This window comes from Megalops cyprinoides, chromosome 17, assembly GCF_013368585.1.
Source record: "Megalops cyprinoides isolate fMegCyp1 chromosome 17, fMegCyp1.pri, whole genome shotgun sequence".
Classification (NCBI taxonomy): domain Eukaryota; kingdom Metazoa; phylum Chordata; class Actinopteri; order Elopiformes; family Megalopidae; genus Megalops; species Megalops cyprinoides.
The window spans coordinates 4253377-4274369 of record NC_050599.1 but is presented as its reverse complement, the minus strand read 5'-3'; the positions used below and the strand labels follow the sequence as shown (position 1 = coordinate 4274369).

Below are 20993 nucleotides of genomic sequence, written 5' to 3'. Positions count from 1 at the left end.
GAAACGTTTTCTTTGATGGTGTTGATAAGTGACGAAGATGAGGTGAAACCCTGGGGTTAGAATGTTGAGGCCGTTTCAAGAATGGACAAGGCACACATCCCTTATTTATAGCGAGTCATTATCACACACGTGGCAAAGAGCGTGTTCATCATCGGACAGGGATAAGCTCCCAGGGAGCTTTGGCTGAAATTAGTCTCAACAGGTTTCTCTAACCCCACATTCCTTAGCATGTGTGCCGAAGATGTGCTTAGTCAACACTGTCTAGACACAAAACACTCCGGCTCATAACCGAAAGGAGATTCGCAATGACATGTTAGATACATGTTAACTTCTTGTGCCAATTGACGATGGTATGTGTTTTGAATTAACTGAGCTGCCCCAGTTATGCAGTAGCTACAGTTTTTCCAAACTCCCATGACAAACAGAACTGTCCATAGTAAATCCTTTTGAATATTTTGCTCTGTAATCTGACAGTGCAAAGCAAAACCATTTCTTGTCCATTATAAGAAATGTTCTGCTTCTCCACAAAAATAAAGTAGTTTTGCAGATGTTGAGTATGAAGTTAGTTCCAATGAAACTACAATAACCATCAACAATGCAACAAATGCCTGATAGTAAAAATTATACATATTCACTGAAGCGTAATCAAAAAGAGCTGCCCAGCATAATAGCATAATGCACTCCTGTGTTATAACTTTTCACTTGTTAGCATTTTTCTTTCTTTTTTTTAATGACTTGGATGACCATGCTGAGACTTTCATGATTTCCGAGAATATAACACACACCTTACATTTCTGCCTCACACTTGTCATTCACAACCAATCAGTGAAATCCACAAACCCAAAATTCCAAATCACTTAAAGACAGTATTTCTGATGGCTTTGCTTATAATTGAGAAAAGCTGGTTTTATATCAGGTTTCCTATGTGTTTGGTAGAAAGCTGCACATAGCAGTTGGTGTACTCCCTTTGCAAAACCATAGAATTGTTTTGTTTTCTTCCATTTGTAACTTTGATTTACATGTAGTAAAATGTTTTTTGTGTAGTGTAATGTGTGTAGTTTTTGCTTACTACACACAACCATTAATATCCTTAACAGTGGGAGCAACTAACCAAGTGATGCCCAGTGAGCCAAAGTGTCACCCGAAAGTGTCCAGGTGTTCTGACAACTCAGCTGAGTAGCAGTGGAATCCAGCATGACTGAGCATAACTCCAGGCCTGGTTTCCCGTTTCATTCATAAATCCCAACCAGCCAGCTCCTAGGGGAAAGAAGAAGACGCTGTTATGCCAATGACATCAGAGGAGAAGAATGTCTGACTTTCCTATTCCTGTCTATTAAAAAAGAAAAAGTTCAGCGTGGTGTTTGTCTTAAACAGATGATCATTACCAGATGCAGCTCAAAGACTGCTTACATAAAGGTGGCATGGCCCGGAAAGTGTTTGCTAATTTACCCCAGACAGGGTGTCTCTCTTAGCCCATCAAGGCCCAGACACATTTCAGTGCTCCAAAGAAGTGACTTCTTGCTGCAAATTCTCAATGTACTACATTTCAATTAACATTTGTTCTTTTTATAACGGTTTTTGTGCCTTGAATGTATTAAGAAAAATATTAGTTGTACACCCCTGAAATGATTTTCAGTAACGCACCAAACTAGGCTTTAAAGATGAATTACCGTATCATCAAAGATCCAACAAGATCTCCTAGTGAACAATTTCCTTAAGTTTTCTACTATTACTTGCATTTTGCTACCATCTGCTGGCGGGTAAGAACTTGACCTGTCTGCCAAAAAATAGAGATTAAGTTTACATTTATTGGTATTTAAATAACTATATTTATTACAAAGAATATATGTTTTATATAGGGAGAAATGGTGCGGCGTGGACCCCTCGTTGGGTTCCTTTGTTGCAGTCCGGAGTTTTCCGTTGGGTTCTGGCCGTTTCTGTGAAAAGGTTCTCCCAGAATCCTACCTACTTCTCCTGGTCATTGAATGAGGACATTCTGAGACCAACAGCGCAGGCACTTTACTGTCTTTTGGTTAATTACGTTTGTCTGTCATCATCAGCATCACCTGATTCTGTAAATACGTATTTTCACATGGCTCACGGAAAGGGCGAATTTCATTTCATTTTTCTCAACACCCCACCTTGATACAAGACATTATTTCAAGCACGCCGGAAATTTGGAAACACTCCCATGCACTAGAGGTTGCTGTGATAAATGTTTTCGTGTGCCAGCATAGCCGCATGAGTTTTGAACCTTGTGGCTTTCCGTCAGACAACCTGCAGGCCGACTGGAATTGTACCCAGAGTTAAGTTCGAATATTTCGAAGCCGGGGAAACATGGGGGCACGCGTTACACGCATGTTTAGAAATTTTAACTTGGAAAACCGGGCTCACCGGGAGATCGAAAAAGCCAAACCTATACCTGCTCCCCGGCATCCTACGCACAAGGACATTGTGAAAGAAATCGACAAAAGTAAGTTAATCCCGTTTGCTGGTGAACGTAAGAAAGAAAGTGTAGCTAACGTTAGCTTGTGTGTGTCATTGAGGGTGACATAACATCAGCAGCTAGCTGCGTCAGCTAGCCAAATTGAACAACGCACATTATCTGGCTTGTAGTGAAAACTTCACATTTTACATGGCTGATCATATCACATTCGGAATTATTTTCTTGGTAGTTATTATGGTTTTCATGCATTTTCATATTATTGCGTGTTCGTGTGCTGTGTCTAAGGTTGTGGGGTAATTAGCTAACTAACCAAAAGACAACGCAACATTTTATCGTTTTACTTTGGTAGCGACAGATCTTAGCTGTGAAATAACTAGTTAGCTTCGTATACTTGAAGTGACAGCCATTGCCAAGCTATTTAGTTATACAGCTGGCTCTTTAGCTGTCTGTCCTTGATCTTTGATTGAATAAACAATGCAGTGATCCCTCATGGAACCGTTATGTCTGTTTGGTAAGATGACTAATATATGCGTATGGTTTGGCAGTTGTGACATTTCTTTGAAAATTAAGTAGTACGCAACATTTGTGGCCGTCATGTTCCGTCATCCCGCAGGTCCTGAGATAACTGAAACCATCCACCAGAAAAACGACCCGCTGCTGTCCTTATTAAAGTCAGTTTACGTGGAATCAAAAGACCCTCCGGCGCAGGTGAGCGATTCTGAAACGTAACTAAATGGTTCCGTGATTGTGGCGAGCAGTTTGATAGGGTGGCCAGTAGTTACAGCTACCAGGGATAAAGCAAGATGATCACTCCCTTGAGACTGCGCGGACAAGGTCAAGTATTGTGCAACCGTCCAGAGACGTATAAGGCCAACTCCGCATGATTGTCTTTGCTTAGTGATGCTATTGTCCATTCGGAAACCAAATTATTATTTTAATTCTTAGTATTATAATCACAACCATTTTAGCTGAATGTTGAGAATGCCAACAAGTTGATATTAAGTACCTTTAGTCAAACCAGTCTGTGGAGAGACTTTGTAACTACGCCAGGGTGCGTCATGTGTCTGACCCTGTTAATGCCTTGATTAAAGCTATAGATAGAAAAGATTTCACTGGGATTTAATGCCACATGAATGTGGCCTTGTTAACAGAAACATAAAATATTAATGGTGTCAGTGATCGATGTGTTTATTTCTACAGTTCCAAAACTTTTGCTGTGGTCAGTTCTCATTCAAACTGATTTTATGTGTTGGGACATTGGCAGCTTTTTCAGGTGATGGTTATGCTTTTATTTCAAGCAGAGTGTGAAACAGCCGAAAGCTCTGTCTGTAAAGGATATTGACCGGAGGCCGTTGAAGTTCAGTCATCCTGGGGACCCATATGGCATTTCGGAAATCACAGACGTCCCAAAGGGCAAACTGTCGATTGTGGAGGCTCTCACAGCCCTAAGTAACCACAAACGCTCCCCAAAAACATGGACAGCTGAGAAGCTCGCCGAGGAATACTCTTTAGATTTAAAGGACACGAAGGCACTTCTTGAGTTCTTCATCCCTTTCGAAGTCAAAATTATTCCACCCAAGACTGCAGACACCAAAAGGATTAAAGACACCTAACATCAGCACCCTCCTGTATTTCCCCCCGTCCATGACAAACCTGTGTAAATTCATTGATTACTGTACTTTTTCTTTTTTTTTCATTGCCATAATACCATCAAATCTTTAAGCAGTTGTCTTGAAGAGATGTATAAATGAATTATTTATTGATTTATATACATTTTTGAGTATTAAATATTATCAAATGATATTTTGTCTGAATTTACATACATGCACAATTCTTTTTTATCTCCACCTTTTTAAAAATGGCTGAGGTTCATAGCATGTATTAACCATTGTTTGGAAAATGTATGAAGATGAAGTCATAGAGATCATGTCTGAGCAGGATACTGTGGAAAGTGGAGTCCCCTAAGGATTGTTTTGGGGGACCTCCATTTCGTACTTGCATAAGTGACCTTTATGACACAGCTCTGGGTTGAAGCAGACAGTTTGAAGATAACCAAAGCAGATTTAAATATGAAGAAATAAAGAAGATTTAAATAAAACCCAGAACTGTGCCGGCACCTAGAAAATTAACATCACCAAAATGCAATCTGCAAGCAATTTAAGGCAGGATTAAATTATGGAACATATTAAACTAGTGTGTGCAATATGCAAAAGTTGGGTGTAATACTTGAACAGATTTTATCTGTATGCAGTTATTGTGCAAATAGGATGCAGGGATATACAGCTAAAAATACTGAGTATAATTCAAAGGAGGTTATCGTAATGTTATACCGTGCCTTCGTCAGACCATATTTAGAGTAGGCTTACTTTGTCCGGTGCTTGTACCATGCTATAATCACGCACAAGCTTTCAGAAGAGTACAACAAAGAGCAACAAGAATGGTTCTACGTATGAAACATAAGTTTTAAAGAGACACCTGATCTTTTCAGTCTCCACAAAAGGAGAGTCAGGGATTTAAGTGAAGACTTAATTTTTAAAAGGAATCAAAGTCCATAACAGAGGCTATTTCAAGCTATGTTGATGTAAATGAAAATTTTACACTGACATAGAATTCTTTTCATGTAATTATTAAGACATAGAATAAATTATTAGGACTCATGGTGAAGACCCTCACAGTGTTCAGGATCAGACTTGATATGATACCAAATGCGTTCATGACTAGCGACAAAATGACAAACCCAGATTGGTTCAGTGGTGTGTTTGTGTAATGTACCAGGTGACAGGGAATAGGCACTGAGCCAAAATAAGGTGAAAGAACAAAAAAGTGTTTTATTCTCCCTCGTAAAGCTCAAGGAAACAGTCAGTGTTGCAGAGGCTGGTCTGGAGTGTGGCTTAGTAAGTGGGGTGATGTTATTGGGCGACCTGTATAGCAGATTCAGGGTTCAGCCAAAAAATATGGGCTTCCATTGCAAGTCTGTGTGGGGATATCAGCAAATGAACAGATAGGGACAGAAATGACCAGTCTGCACAGTTCTGGATAATTTTTCATGGTCATATAGGAAGAGATTCCTGTACGTTGTGTCCACATTCCTGAGACCTGTGTATCAAAAGGAGGTAATACAACCCATGTTTGTTTCATGTGTGCAACAGCTGGTATGTCATCCCAGGACAGGATATGAGTATCCATGTTATTGTTTAAGTGGTGGAGGTGTGTACAATCCAGTGATCACTTGCATCCCAAGAAAAAATGTAAAAACACAGACACTCCTCACTACCTGTTTCCCTATATCACTTTCCATTGATACAATCTATATGATGGTATGTCACAAGCTGTTAATAATAAATAATAAATCCTTGCATTACACATTTGCACAGTAAATATTCATAACTCCTTCTAGTATGTGGGATTATATGTACTTGTGGAGGTCACTCCACTGTCACAGTTCACTGATGTGCCATGGAAAACTAACATATAAAAATAAATAAACAAATAGGCCAGGGCTCATTATAATCTGGCAATCTGAATAATACAGCAGCAGACCACAGCTGACGCAGGTGTGATTACGCTTTTATCAGTCTTCAACTCGCTTGAAGATTGTAAGTCTGTGGTTCCGTCATGTCTGTAAATCTGTCTTCCATCTGCATTACTAACTGCAAAATAAATAAAAATAATAATAATTGTATTCCTGTCAGGCATGGATGATCATTTTTGTATATTTGTTCAGTAAGGTCATGTCCTAAACGGCTTGCAGCATTGGCTAGTGTAAGCAGTCTACTGTGTATCTAATCTCCATGTGCATATCTAAAATATGTGGTCCATGTTTTTTTTTTTTTTTAAAGAAAAACTGCTTTCTTTTAAAAGAGAATGCCTGCGCCTGGTCTGACTCACTTAGTAATTGATGACACATGTGTCTTGACAACAGCACTGTTTATATGCCGGGTAATTGCCTCAGCAGTCTTTAGTTTGAATAAATAAATGGAATTCTTGTTTTCAGTGGGTGATTCCTCAGATGTGTTTGTGTACTTAAACGGGTGTGTTTAAATTCTTGCCTACACAATCATCTTAAGCAAGCTTTTCTCCGTATTTATAATACCAAATGTGGTGTTGAATAATCTCTGCCAAGGACACCCCTCGCCCTTCCCTGGAGCACCGGCTTTCTCCTCCACTGTGAAACAAAACTACTTAAAAAATAACTGGATTCAATGATTCAATTGGCACCATATTTTAGACTCGCATCCAAATCCAAAAGTTGATGAAACTCCTAAAAGGATCTAAGCATGTGTGCACGTCTCCCTAAATCTGCAATGCAGGAAGAAATATTACTAATAATCTCTCTGTGGTGAAGATCACTAATATTTGTCTGGAAACAAAGATACTCTGTGTGCCGAAACACCATCTGACACTCCCCTGGAGCCCCACCTACCCCTTCCCCATCAGCATGGCACTGCCAGACTGCCACCATGATGGTTTACCTTGATGACACATATGCATCTGGATTCCTCTAATTCTGTGTGTCTGCAGAGTTCTGCATACTCAGTACAGGTCGCAAGGTTAGGTAACAAACCTATAGAGCTCTAGGTCACTGAGCCCAGTCCTCTACTTAAGGGGAATCTAACACGCACGAATAAATCCCACACGAATGAAGCGAGGGAGGAGGAGCCCCTGCAGACAGCCAGCACTTGCACCTCTCCAATGAGATCTTTCAACAAATAAAATACACAGGAAGTCAGCTGGCACAGAGATTGCACTAGTCTGATTTCTCCAAGGCCTGCCAGACACCCCCCCCCCCCCCTCCTCCCCCCCCCCCCCCCCCCCACTCATGAAATGGCTGCAGGCGAGTGAGGAGACTCTCAGGGAACGGAACGCAAATAGTAGCTTGTCACACACTGCTTTCCTGCCAGGACGGCCACATGGGGCAGCGTGGCTGAGCCCAGCTGGTGAGCAGGGGGTCTGCTCCTCTGCGTCCCATTCTTTTCCCCCTTCCCTCCTCTTCTCCCTCTGGGCTCTGAATTCGGGTTCTGCGGAGCTCACAAAGCAACCAGGGAAATCGGCAGGTGCTTGGCTTTGCAGCATTGTCTCCCCAGTAGCTGCCACACATCTGTGGGCTTAACTATGGAAAATACACCCCTCTGAATAAACAGCGAGGGAGACACAACCACTCACTTGAGAGGGGAAATGGGAAAACGTGTAAATTGGTTAATTAATCTCTCCCGCCCAGCTTTCCCCTGTGCTGCATGTTTTGACGCACTATAGCTGCTGAGCTGATACCAGCTCAGTCTCAAACTATCCTGCTGCGAGTTTCCCCCTGTGTGATGTGCTGCTGACGTCACAGTGAGGGCCAAACCCAGAGGAGGGTTTTGGGGGCATTTAATAAACCACACAGCTTTGGGTGGCTTCTGCCATTTTGAAGCTCTTTTTGGTTAGGTTTGTCTCTGCCTACAAACCACCAATACATCTGAGTCACTTGTAAAGCAAAAGGTTATTTTAGGATAACCCCTCCCTTCCAGGTGAACTACTTGACTGAAGTGAGCATCTGAGGGTCTCACAAACCCCTTCCCCTGTGTTAAATACGACCCAGAGGGTCTGTAACACTGTCCTATGCCATGGATTTGTACTTGTCTGTACAAAATAGAGCAGTAAGAGGCAGGGGAGCTGTGTGGGACAATAAGCCAATGTGACGTCAGACATCACGCAAAAGCCAAGAGGATGGCATTGTTTGAGGACCCTTGAGTCATAGTCTAAACATGCTTCCAGGCCTGACGAACTCATTCACCTATTTGAACAGCTTCACCACGTAAACATTTTTTCTATTATTTATATGCCTGGTATACATCTTTATCCAGTGTGACTAACTAGACTATGCATATTCTGTAAACTCCTCCCTCAGTTATATTTTTACTGGATCAATTGAGTTAAAGGCACCTAGCTATAACAGCTATTTCTGCCCTAGGATGTAAGTCTGCAGTGACCTGATCTGGATACACGTTTGAAACGGCAAATGAGAATTGTTTAAAAACTTCACCTTATTTACTTTTAACAGATACAGTAAGTTCGTTTGCTCGCTGCTCAGCTGTGTTCACTGAATACATGACGTCAGGGGTGTCATAACGTTGTAGGACTTGTAACCTTCTGAGAGAGACATCTAGTGGCTATTCCACGCAATAGCATACATATTTCTCCTATACATTCACAACAAAATCCGAGTCCCCTTGGTTTGGAGACCAGGGCCGTGATCGCTACACATGCTACATGGTACATTAATTAGAATAACTTAAGGTACTTAAAAACTGGCCATCTACACAGTATGACTCTATGTTCATGAAATGGTGGGGAACGTAGCGCTTAAAATTTCTATATGGTTTTGTGGGGAAAAATAAACACTAAAACAGTAAAAATCTTTCTTGACTTGACTCTTGATTTGAATAAAGAGGACGACAGTGGAAGAAATCTCTGGTTCGGCTGTTTTTCTTTTGTTTTGTTATTCTGATTACTTTACAAGTCGTCTGTGACTGTTTTTTTGAAACAGAATCCTCAGATGGTCTCACATTTACTGAAGATCTATATTTAAATCAACAACTGGGACGTAAGTTAGAGAATGGTGAACGTAATAAAAAAATAGAAAGTCATAATGATCGATGAACAACGAACTGGGAGTTCTAAACATTGTAAATATTTTAGATGACATTTGTGACACAAAACAATTGTGGTAAATGGCTTTAAAAGGAATGTTGATGGACGTGCATTAAGGACAGACATTTTGATATTCCTCTCCACGTCTTAACACAGCTTGAAGAAAATCTCTTCTCATTAGCGCTGTCTGGTTGAAAACAATCAACAAAACCAAATAAAAAGAAAAAAGAAAAATGGTAGGTTTAATCAGATCATGTTCGACTCTGACTGATGGTAGTCGAACTATTGCTGTTAAAATTAAATTTAATCGCCAGTTAACAGAAAAGATTTATAAAGCCATTAATTTGGTGGGAAAGTAATTTACTAACGATGAGACGAAATAATCACTATGCGAACGTAATGAACGTTTCCAGAATTGTACTGACCGCTACTTGTAGTTCTTAACCTGCACTACACGTGCCTTGTCCCTCCTGCAACCAACCTTAAGTGCGGGAGTGGGGCGCGTTTGCGTTGCGATTGGTCCGCCAAACGAGGCCCGCATTCCTGCGGGATACAGCGCAGACGCGATTGGGTTGCGGCTCAGTCACTCACGCGAGACCCGGGCTGTGATTGTTGTACTTTTTTATTTACCGTCGCGGTTTCACATCACAGCTTCCGAGTCGCGGCGTTGATTTCTGAAGTGGCGTGCGATAACTGGACCGCATCAGCGTTGCAATATATGTATTACAATAAAAACCTGAAGGCAGGCACACTGCGATGTACTACAGCGTACACCAATCGGATCTTCAGCCCCGTGCGACCTATATTCTAAAATAAGAAAACAGTCCGGGAACCAGGGTTCGTTAAAAAAAAAGAGGAAAGGGATGCGTTGCAAAAATGTGGAAAGATCGGTGTGAAGGCTGGTTTTCTTTTGTTTGTCTGTTTAAATCTATTATTGATATTAAGTTATCAATCTTTCCTGTGAATTGACAATGGATTTGCCACTCGGAAAATGGAGAGTCAATATCTCAAAGCCATCTAAAGGAAACAAGCAAGCAGTTGTTAGATCGATATTATCACCAACACAGATAGGTTCGAAGACCGAGGTGCCTTGCTTGGAATCCACGTTGCCGAATGCTTCTCCTTGCTGAAGTAATTAACCTCTCAACTCTCAAGCCAGCGTGCGAGGAAAATACAGAAAAATATCAGGTAATGTGGAGTTAGCTAAATCTATCAAAATGTTAGTTTTTAAAGTTAGCTAATAACGTTTAAACTTTGGCTGGAATCTGAGTATGGTTGTCGATACGAACGCTCATCAAAGCTGTCTACAATGGCGAATCGTACGACTGCAATGTATTGAATATTTTCTGTTGATAGCTGGTAGCTATTTTAACCTAATGAACAAGTGTAGTTATTTTACCATTTTGGTAGGTAGCGGGCAAACATTGTGTCGATTGAATAAAACAACGTATTGTAGCTGCTTACCTGCGTTTTCTGTTTTAATGTCATTGCTTCAGATGTACTATCTGTGACTGAGGGCGACGTATTACTTTACATTGTGGCTGTGTTACAATGGTTTATTATTATTTACCATGAACTTTATTGAATTTCAGTTTATTTACGCAATCAATGCATTAGTTGTAACGATTTAGGACATCAGACCACACACACGCCTATGTATCTAGTTCATGAAAGTGTTTGTGTTTAACTCGCTCGCTGCAACTTGAAACAAAGGATCAGCCTATTAATGTAGAGAGAGCAGATGTGAAATTGAGGAGGGATGTGAATCCATAGAAAATACAAAACCCTGTGTCGGAATTGAGTGGCTTCGTCTTGAATTCTAGTTGGAAACGTGATGTGTGCATGTGTGTGTTCTTAATTCGAATCCTTAGGGCGCATGCATCTTTGGGCGAATCATTCGGATGGCCGAACATCCTGTTTACACGGTTTCGTAGATTATTACACAGGGTAAATCATATGGCACGAAGTGGCGTGTATAAGTCTCCATTTATTTCCTGGTGAAAAATGGTAAAACCCGAATTTGGGCATAATTTGCTTTAGGACGCTAAACTCGAGAGTTTTCTAGATAGATTCTTGACTTGCTACCAGTATGAAGGTATATTATGGAATGTGTGCATATACTGTCTCTCCCTGTATATATAAACAGACACACACACACACACACACACAGACAGTAGATTTGGGAAGCTCTCTTCAGGTGGCAGGCACTGACTGACCACAAATACACTTTGTCCATTCTGTGTATCTGAACAGATGACTCATGGCCATGGTGAACACAATTTCACAATGATTATTCAACAACTTGTTTTTCCGGAGCACAAAACCAAATGTGATGGCACCGTGCAATACTGGTTATGGCACTGACTGGGTTTTGAAGCCCCCTTTCCACTCACTCTGAACTCATTGTTGGATTGACTATTTAAAGCTGAAAAATCTCTCTGTATTTGAATCATGGCTTATTATGTTAATGTAAACTGACTTTATCCTTAAATATAATAATATAATAATCTGTTGCGTTAAGGAAGTATCAGGTTTGTGTAATCCACTGTTTTTATGTTATTTCTTTAGTGTCACATTAATTTCACAGATTGTAATGTTGTGTTCTCTCATCTCTAGCTCTTCTTTTACAGTATGAGTGTGTTTTCCATGTAAATTTGGTATATATTTTTCTTTCTGCCATTCAGTTACGGCTTACATATTGGTGATTATCGATAGCAACTGGCTGACGGCATCTGCCAACAAGTGTAAAAAATGACCCTTATATGAAGCATCCCATTTTTATCCTCCTCCTACCTTGTTGCCATGGGAACCAAGAGACTCAAGGCAAATATAGATCAGTTAGTAAATACATTTATAGTGATTAATCCATGATAAAGAAGGAAGAAAAAGTCACAAAACATTTTCAGAACAGGTTAGGATGATGTGTATGGATTTGGGTATAACAGTAAGACTACACAGTGAAGTAATGAGACTGAAATGCATGATATGTGTAAAAAAATGTATGGTATGTGATGGCATAAATGTAAAGAATGCTTCAGCCCAGAAGAGAGGAGTATCAGATCCATTTTTGTACAGAGCCAGATGGTGGCAAAAACAGGATTTTACACCTCATGTTGCTTATCAGTTTCCTACATTTTGCTTCGCATTTAATTATTTGTACATCTCAACCATGGTTATGATATTCTGCCAAATATATCACCCTAAAAGTGATAATACTGTCCAGTTTACACTGGTGTTTTTTAAGAAATAAAACTGCTGTTTTAAAACTGCATTCAAATAATCTGTTTTGACTACTGATGAAAGTAAGGTCATGTGACAGTCTGTTTTTCCCCCCACTAAATATTACCAGTTTGAAATCGTTAGTAATCAGCTAATTTTCTTGTATGCGCAATTCAGGACAGAGTGGTCGATACATTTTACTAATTTTCTACAGCTGCTGTGTTGTAGGTAGGATGATTCTGAAAATGGTTTGTCTAAATTGGATGATTGTGGGAAATTATTGTTGTGAGAAATGTTTCAACATCTGCATGGTATTTCAGCGAGTCTAGTCAGTGTGTAATCAAAGGCAACAGTGTGACAGAGGTGACCCCTCTATTACCCCATATCACCCCTTGATCTTAATATATCTTAGTCCAACTTAATTCAGGCTGCAGTGACAGTCCATTTCTAGTGGTCACTTAAAAGAGCAGTAGTATTTTTGAAAAGGATAGAACAACATCCAGATACTAGGTGCCTGCGCCCTGTTGCTAGGTTCCAAAACTACTCAGCATGCAGCGTTATCACTGACTCGAAAGGTACCAAGTGAAACCTTTTTTTCTGTGGTTACTATGGTTTCTATGGATATATGTTCCCCCCCCCTGGGAAAGTGGCTGTCTGTAATTTCTTAGGAGGCCTTTAAGCACTTGGAATAGTTCTGCTGTCTGCATTCTGGGCAAGATTCATGACAGGCAGCAGTTCCCTGTGAAACTAATTAATTCAAACTGCAGTTTTCCGTGGATTGCCAAATTGAAGCAAGTCGGTTTGGACAAGGGATTGCTGTTAAGATAAAGGACTGTAGATGTATTTTTCTTTGATACTGGGTGACATCAAATGCATGTGTAAGCCAGCTGTGTGTGTGCTTGGAAAGAATTTGTCATGTAGATCATTTCTTCAATATATGAACATAGCTGAACTAACATAAGACGGCCGACACATCTCAAGTTGTTACTGGATACATGGTCCTCCTCTTATTTATTCATACCCCTGAGTAAATAGGAACAGATGTACATATTAGATTTTTTTCTGCTTAAAAATGTAAAATAATGTATTTCAAAGAAGCCACACCCACTGTGAAAAATTGTGGGGATTATGATGCTTCGGTTGTTTTGCATCTATGGGTCCTGGAGTCCTTGTTAAGACAAAAGGCGTTATGAACATTTACCAGGTCACATTTTGGCCAAATTCTGGTGCCTTATTCCAAGAAACTGAAATTTGGCTGAGAATGGACTTTCCAAAGTGACGGTGATCTGAAATATTTTATCCAAATCTGTAAAGAAATGGTTAACTGAACACAGAATAAACTGATCACCTCAATCTCCACACCTCCTCCAATCAAATATTTCATCTCAGAAAAGTAGTTCACAAATGAAATCCAAAAGGTTTGAAGAACCCATAACAATTCTGCCAGCAGGAATGGACAAACCCCCCCCCCCCCCCCCCCCCCCCAAGAAGCACCAGAACCCAATAAAAGTCTACAGGAGGCATCTTGTAAGTGTAATCATTGGCAGAGTAGCACTTACAAAACGCTACATTACATGTATTCATTTCATTCATTCCAACGTGACTTAGAAGTGAGACACAGTACAACACAAGGAAAAGCTAATTACAGGGATGTGAATAAAACAGATTATTTGGGAACAATATGGCTTTGGTCTGTGCAATGATATTAAGTTTGAAAGGGAACATTTAGAAAAAAAACAAGCAGGAAAAAAATCTGTCCTTTTTTCTATTATGGAATGTTTTTATTTCTGTTCAGTCAGGGGTATGAATAAAAATGTTGGTACTATATACATGAAAATTGCATTACATGTTATATTAGTACCAGTTTGATGGTGGAAATCTGTTGTGGATTCTCACTAATTGTTCTAGGTCTGGCTGTAATCCTGTGTGATAAAGATTGGATGTGCCAACTGTTTAATTTGGCACTTTTAAATAAAACAAAGTATCCTTTATTGAAGACAGTGTGTAATGGATAGTATAATATTTGGATGAACTCTATGAACTGTAGAAACTGTTCTTATTTGATACAAATGATTATAATTCTGTGATTGCATAAAATTCACGCCACTCTGTATTATAATTCAGTGTGAGGTGAAATATAGATATTACGTTTCATCTTCAGATCATTACGCATATTTAAATGTTCGTGCAGCTGTAAAGGACAGTTAATACCAACGGGGTGTTAAATCACAGAAAGTGAAACGCAGTGGACATTGTGAGTTCTTGACTGTTCTCCCTGAGGGCTGTGACTGCACACTTCGCTGAAATGGTTATTATTCTCTAATGAGCAAAATGTTGTAAGAGTGAAGCTCTAACTGGTTCATTTCTGTGGGCTTTGCCTTACTCCTTTAAAAGGGGCAACAGAAGAGAAGTCTTTCTTTTAATTTGCCCGTCATTGTTGTCACCTTCTGGCACACATCTTGGAAATGGAATGTTTGTGTATGGACAATGTGCTGTGATTTTTCTAGGGGCCAAACGGTAAACCCAGATTTGCTCACCTCACAAGCGCTGTGGTTTATAACCAGAGGAGGAGCACCTTTGAAAAGGTGCAGCTCTATTCTTAGCCCCATATGCCTTCAATCTGCAGGAGGGAGATAATACAGCTTTATACAGAGGCATGCACCCCCCCCCCCCTCCCCTCGCCCTCAGAAGTGTCCCAGCTGTTTACAGACAGCATCAGGGGTGAGGCTTGGGGGGGGGTGTGGGGGGAGGGGGGTGTGGGGGTGGGGTTATATAAATTCGGGAAGTTATCAGCCGTGAAGAGGAATCCTTCAGACAGTAAGAGTCTAAAGAGGCATTCCACCGCCAGTTTCCCAGTGTAATCCACAGTGTGTCAGGAAGGCCTCAGCTAGCGTTTTCCCAAAGGAGCAAGACGGTGGCGTCTTCACAATTGTACTTCAGATATACTCAAAATAGTGCTCTGAAAATGATAAAGCGTGACATGCTGATTGGTTATGTATGATTGTGATCTGGAAACTGCAGGGTTCTGCCAGGCAGTGGGCTTTCTTCACTCGAGAAGAAAATGATGTTCCAGGATCAGCTGGAAGCTGTTTCTTATTGGATAAAATAATAGAGAGTTGTTATGGCCACCATTTCACTGCTAGTCTCTCATGGCCTCATTTTGGACATGTATTTAAGAACAAGCCAGTGAAAACCCAGAGGATGCAGAACAGATGGAGAGGACTTCATACGGACTCAGATATTCAGTTGCCTCTGCCCAGATGTGCAAGCCTAACAGCTAACAGAATGCACTCTCTTGAGTGGCAGGTGTCACAGTGAGCCTGTAACCAACTCTCTCTGATCTGCCATTGAAGTCCAGGGCAACCAATTTTCAGACTAATTTTTGCACCTCTAGCTGGATTATACATTTGGTAGCTGATCGTTATTATCATTATTATTAGCAGCAGTGAATTAACATGTTGACAATTGTATGTTTTCATAGCTGTGGATAGTAGGGTAGTGATTTCAGTTAATTGTAGTAATTGGCATGTAGCTTGCAGTCAGAGAGATGAGGGCACAGAGGAGAATGGACAGACAGACATGAGTCATCACACAGTTCCCGGGTTTCTGCAGATTCTGAGTGAATTCAGTGCAGAGCGGTACCACGCGTTACCCAATGCAGTTATTAGAATCAGTTTGAAATAATAATGTTTTTGCTTAAAAGTTGTATTTCACGTTTATTTAAACAACAGGCAATACAGTCCAACTCAACGTAGGATGCCATTTATCTGATCGGCGTAAGAGCAGGATGATGATGCAAGGATTTTTTTTAACCTTACTTTCGCGATATCTGAAGGCTCCCGTTAACACTTGTAGAGAAGCACTAGTCTGTGGTGTTTGTATGTGCTGTGCTCCCATCATTGTTCATCAAGGGATGGAAAGATTTAACAAGATGTGCATTGGATTATGGAAAGATCTGTCACAGTAATCAGAATCAAATGTTGCTCTTCAGTACCGTCTTGAATGTCAGTGGGTGCATTGTTTATCAGTCACCAGATGGCATGGTTACTGTTTCCAAGGAGCTAATTTTATTTCTACCATCATTTAAACAGCAGGTTGTTAAAGTAATGATTAATTTGAATTTTAATATGTTAAATGGTTATTTCCCCTAGCTGGTGGGTTTTTCTGTGCTTCAGAATGGGGTTTCCGCAGAACGTTCCTGAGCAGAAAAAAATGGGTGGTTGTTTTAAGGAAGTGACGCAAACAATGTGTTACTTTTGCACTCTGAAAGCAAGTGGTTGGAAATGCGTGCAGCTGGACATTCGCAGTGGAGTTGTAAATGAAACGGGGTTTAAAATAACAGTATCCAGTGTTTACACAGGTGATAAGCTTTTTATTACAGTCTGAAGTTGTCCTCACATGAACATTTGCTTATACCCGGTGGTACCGTCTGCCAAAATCTCTCCTGGTGCTGTGAATCCAATGCACAAAATGAACCAATCTGGAATTAATTTATATGACTGTCTCCCAGAAGGCCAATAAGAATATGCCAGTTCTGTGAAAATTGCTTACAGGCCTTTTGTATTCAAATGTTTTTTTTTTTTTTGTTTCCATCATTTATTTATTGGTTTTTACAAGATTTATCCTGTATGAAACCACTGTGTTTAAACATGAATTTAATCTGTGCTCCCTCGTTTGAATAACTGGTGTTGTCTTTTTTATGGTCTGTTTCCCATCAATGGTAACCTGGCACTGTATCCATGTGGGTAAATGTTCTTTCTCAGAACTCACCTTATCTACCACCAGTGTTTGGCAGTCACCTGACAGCCATTTTGGTCACACCGGTCTTCGGTTTAACTGGAGAAACAAGCATTGAATGGTCAGTTACACTGTGGGGATGATTAAGCTGCCAGCTAAGGATAACCATTAGCCACTTTGTAATATAATTCAGCACCCAGAAGCCGGACCTCGGCTCTTAGAAATAGTGTAACAGAATTTTTTTGCCTTGTGATGAAATGCACAGTGCTATTTGCAGTACCTCAGAGCTAGCCAGGGACATGGTTTTTAGTCTTAAACTGTGTTCACATGGACATCTGTTATATAAATGTTGGATTTCTTTGATCTGGACTGCTAGAAATATTTTTTTAAGCTCTCCCACTGTGCTTTGAATGTGTTGGATAGACACCAGGCAGTCAGAATAGAGGACAATCTGTGGTATTATCTTAGATCACGCTGCATGAGTGAGTTTGCCTGATGCTTCTGAAACATGCCCACAGAGCGACCCTAGCGTTGACCAGTACAGTGCCCTTTTGACTTCAGCTGAACCATAGCATAAGCTAAAGCAAGATAACAGGGCTCTACATATTACATTCTGTGGCATTTAGGCTGAATCCAAATTTGTTCTTAACACTTTTTTAAACATAATCAATAGTGCGGTCAATATTGTGAATTTTCTAATGGAGTCTTTTAATTAAATTTGTAAGAGAGGGAAAAAGCCAAGCACTGACAGATTAATTGAAGTCTAGATTTGCTGACTCCTTTATCCAACAGGCTTTATTTATGTGTTTCCTCAGAAATTGCGGATGGGGTTACGAGAATTAGATTGTGGCAGGAAATATGCAGTTTGAGCTTTCCATGCAAGATACAAAAAGCATGTTCACATTGAGGTGATATTGACAGGCCATGAAAGAGAGAGGCGGGTGATGGGTTTGGGGGTTACCCTGCTGTTCAGGGGGTTTCATTGCAGTTTGCCTGGGGCAACCACGATGTGTGTCTTGAGCTGACTGCCAGTAACCGAGGCCCTTTGGTACAGGCTGATTCACCTGCTGCTGCAGTGAGATACCCAGTTGTGTCAAAAACCATTGTTTCACTCCTTTCTCAGCCCCGGCACTTATGACGGCCATTTCCGCCAACGCAGGGCCGCTCGCCCGGCAGAGAAATTAGATCTTTAAATTCATCCTGCCAGTCAGCGGGACCAGCTGCTACTGCGTCGACTCTGGCCCCAAACATTTTTGAATCCACACGTTCGGGAGTGGAGACGCAGGCCTGACCTGCAGGGAGGAGGCAGGGCGGGATGAGGTAGCGTGGTATTTTTCGCCGCTTGCTCAGTGCGTGACGCTCTTGCCAGATCATGTCTATAGCGACATGACGGCAGCTGGAATGGTGACCGTAACTGTTGCTGTATGAGGAGAGCTTTCTCCCAGTGCGACTCGGAGTGGATTAGCTGCTTACACCACTCATTCTGTTACACGCCAGAGGGGATTTGCTGGATAAAGGATATTGTCTCAGTCACTGCCTGCCTCCTTTCAGGTTGGTTAACCATGGAGACAGCGTTTTCTTTGCGCACTGTCACTGGCTTATCATACACATAGTCCAAATATGGCTCTCTTTTTTTTTTCCCCCCTCACCACAGACACAAACACACTACTGTACCTTGACAAACCTATATGGCTCAGAAACCTAATGCTCCCTGATTGAGTTTATTGATTGATACTGATTGATTATCAGGGTCTATATCCATTGTTCCTCATTCATTTTATGTCCATGTGGTCAGTGAAATATCATGGAAGTACATATGCTTATTTATATGAAACTGCCAGTTCCAATGTTTCTGAAGCTTAGGGTGTTTCAACGAGGTGACAGTTATAGAGGCTGTATACCTTGCCTTCATTCCTTTCTGTTATATTCAAATGATGGATTGCTTTCTGTACCCTGTACGGTTTGTCTACATTAGACGGACAGTCCTGATAAATATTAAATGAAGACATTATTTTATACTTTACATTGATATTTGTTTTTGTATGGTTGTTAATCATTTGCATTGGATGTTTTGTCAATGAAAGTTAACAATATTGCATCAAGATATGACAGCACAACCTACTAATTTTGAATGCTATGTTTACACAGCAAGTGTCATTTGTCATATGGCACTGAAAAAACTGAGCTGAATAGATAAACAAATTAACTTGTGTCCCCTTTCCAGTAATAGTGTACAGTATGCTCTGAGCTTTGGCTGGATTACCAGCCTATCTGCCTAGATACAGTAAGGTGGTGCAGCTGGTCTCAGATGAGGAAACACACCACTTAAAAGATCTTCTCTGAACTGACGTAATGCACTGTACACTTAGCAACAAAAGCATTTAAACAGTGTTCAGATGTTTCAGGGGAGCATAACAGATGCCATAATGTTACAGTGAAACAGTGGAAAATTTTAATCTTTCTGTTTGTTTTTTTTTTTTTTGTTGGAAGTAAAACTCACTGTAAACTCTCCTTTACTCTGACTCGTTTCTAGGGTCTCGCTTGCTGAGATGTGGGCTCTCCCGGTGGAGCTTGGAGGGTCCAAATGGAGGATATGACGGACGTTGGGTGACAGAGCGCCGGTGACAATGCCACAGGCTGTGCCAGCGCAGTGCTCGGAAGAATGGTTTACGCAGCCAACCTGTCCCCCATGGAGGCAGGGGGCGCCAACGCCACCCTGGGTGTCCTCAGTACGGGGCTTCTGAACCTCTCAGACCAGAACCCTGGGGCCAGTCACGACATGGCCAAAGCTTTAGCGGAAAACAGCTCCCTGAGCATCGGGGCGGCCGCAGAGACGGTGACCCCGACCCCCGGCCTCCAGGACGGCACCGAGGGCCTCAGCCTGCCTCTCCAGGTGTTCTTCCTCATCGTCATCATCGTGATCCTGCTGGTGGCCCTTCTGGGAAACGCGGTGGTGTGTCTCATGGTGTACCAGCGGTCGGCCATGCGCTCTGCCATCAACATCCTGCTGGCCAGCCTGGCCTTCGGGGACATGATGCTGGCGGTCCTCAACATGCCCTTCGCCCTGGTCACCGTGGTGACCACGCGCTGGATCTTCGGGGACGCGTTTTGCAGGGTGTCGGCCATGTTCTTCTGGCTCTTCGTCACGGAGGGCGTGGCCATCCTGCTCATCATAAGCATCGATCGGTTCCTCATCATCGTTCAGAAGCAGGACAAGCTGAGCCCCTACCGCGCCAAAGTACTGATCGTGGTCTCCTGGGGCCTGGCGCTCTGCTTCTCCTTCCCGCTGGCCGTGGGGCAGCCCCGTCTGCAGGTCCCTTCCCGTGCCCCGCAGTGCGTGTTCGGCCACTCCGCCGAGGCCGGCTACCAGGCCTACGTGGTCCTCATGACGCTGGTGGTCTTCTTCGTCCCCTTCACGGTCATGCTCTACACCTTCATGGGCATCCTAAACACCGTGCGCCACAACGCCATCCGGATTCACAGCCACCCGGACAGCATCTGCCTCAGCCAGGCCAGCAAGCTGGGCCTCATGAGTCTGCAGAGGCCCTTCCAGATGAACATAGACATGAGCTTCAAGACGCGTGCCTTCACCACCATCCTCATCCTCTTCTCCGTCTTCACCGTCTGCTGGGCGCCCTTCGCCACCTACAGCTTGGTCTCCACCTTCAGCGCCAGCTTCTACCAGGGGGCCGGCTTCTTCGAGATCAGCACCTGGCTCCTCTGGCTGTGCTACCTCAAGTCCGCCCTCAACCCGCTCATCTACTACTGGAGGATAAAGAAGTTCCGGGACGCCTGCCTCGACCTGATGCCCAAGTACTTCAAGTTCCTGCCCCAGCTGCCGGGTCACACGAAACGACGCATTCGGCCCAGCGCCATCTACGTGTGCGGGGAGCACCGATCTGTGGTCTGAACCCCTTACTGTAAGAGACACTACTGATACTGCATTTCATTTCCCTCCAGT

At 42.0% G+C, this 20993-nt stretch overlaps 2 protein-coding genes across 2 annotated transcripts; both read left to right on the top strand.

Moving 5' to 3' along the window:
* Positions 1 to 2294: 2294 nt before the first annotated feature.
* Positions 2295 to 4142, top strand: ndufaf4 (NADH:ubiquinone oxidoreductase complex assembly factor 4). Its single transcript, XM_036550556.1, has 3 exons — positions 2295 to 2473; positions 3060 to 3154; positions 3748 to 4142. Exons 1-3 carry the CDS (start codon positions 2338 to 2340, stop codon positions 4057 to 4059), a joined length of 543 nt encoding a protein of 180 aa, XP_036406449.1. The 5' UTR covers positions 2295 to 2337; the 3' UTR covers positions 4060 to 4142.
* A 5866-nt stretch (positions 4143 to 10008) lies between these two features.
* On the top strand, positions 10009 to 20993 carry gpr63 (G protein-coupled receptor 63). The gene is made up of 2 exons (XM_036550441.1): positions 10009 to 10264; positions 19566 to 20993. The coding sequence occupies exon 2, from the start codon at positions 19695 to 19697 to the stop codon at positions 20940 to 20942; it is 1248 nt and encodes a 415-aa protein (XP_036406334.1). The 5' UTR covers positions 10009 to 10264; positions 19566 to 19694; the 3' UTR covers positions 20943 to 20993.

Bases quoted from the DNA above. Each gene is read 5' to 3' on its own strand.
- ndufaf4 (XM_036550556.1), top strand. From the start codon at position 2,338: ATGGGGGCACGCGTTACACGCATGTTTAGAAATTTTAACTTGGAAAAC. The intron at 2,474-3,059 runs GTAAGTTAATCC...GTCATCCCGCAG, and splicing joins TGTGAAAGAAATCGACAAAA to GTCCTGAGATAACTGAAACC. The intron at 3,155-3,747 runs GTGAGCGATTCT...TATTTCAAGCAG, and splicing joins CAAAAGACCCTCCGGCGCAG to AGTGTGAAACAGCCGAAAGC.
- gpr63 (XM_036550441.1), top strand. From the start codon at position 19,695: ATGGTTTACGCAGCCAACCTGTCCCCCATGGAGGCAGGGGGCGCCAAC.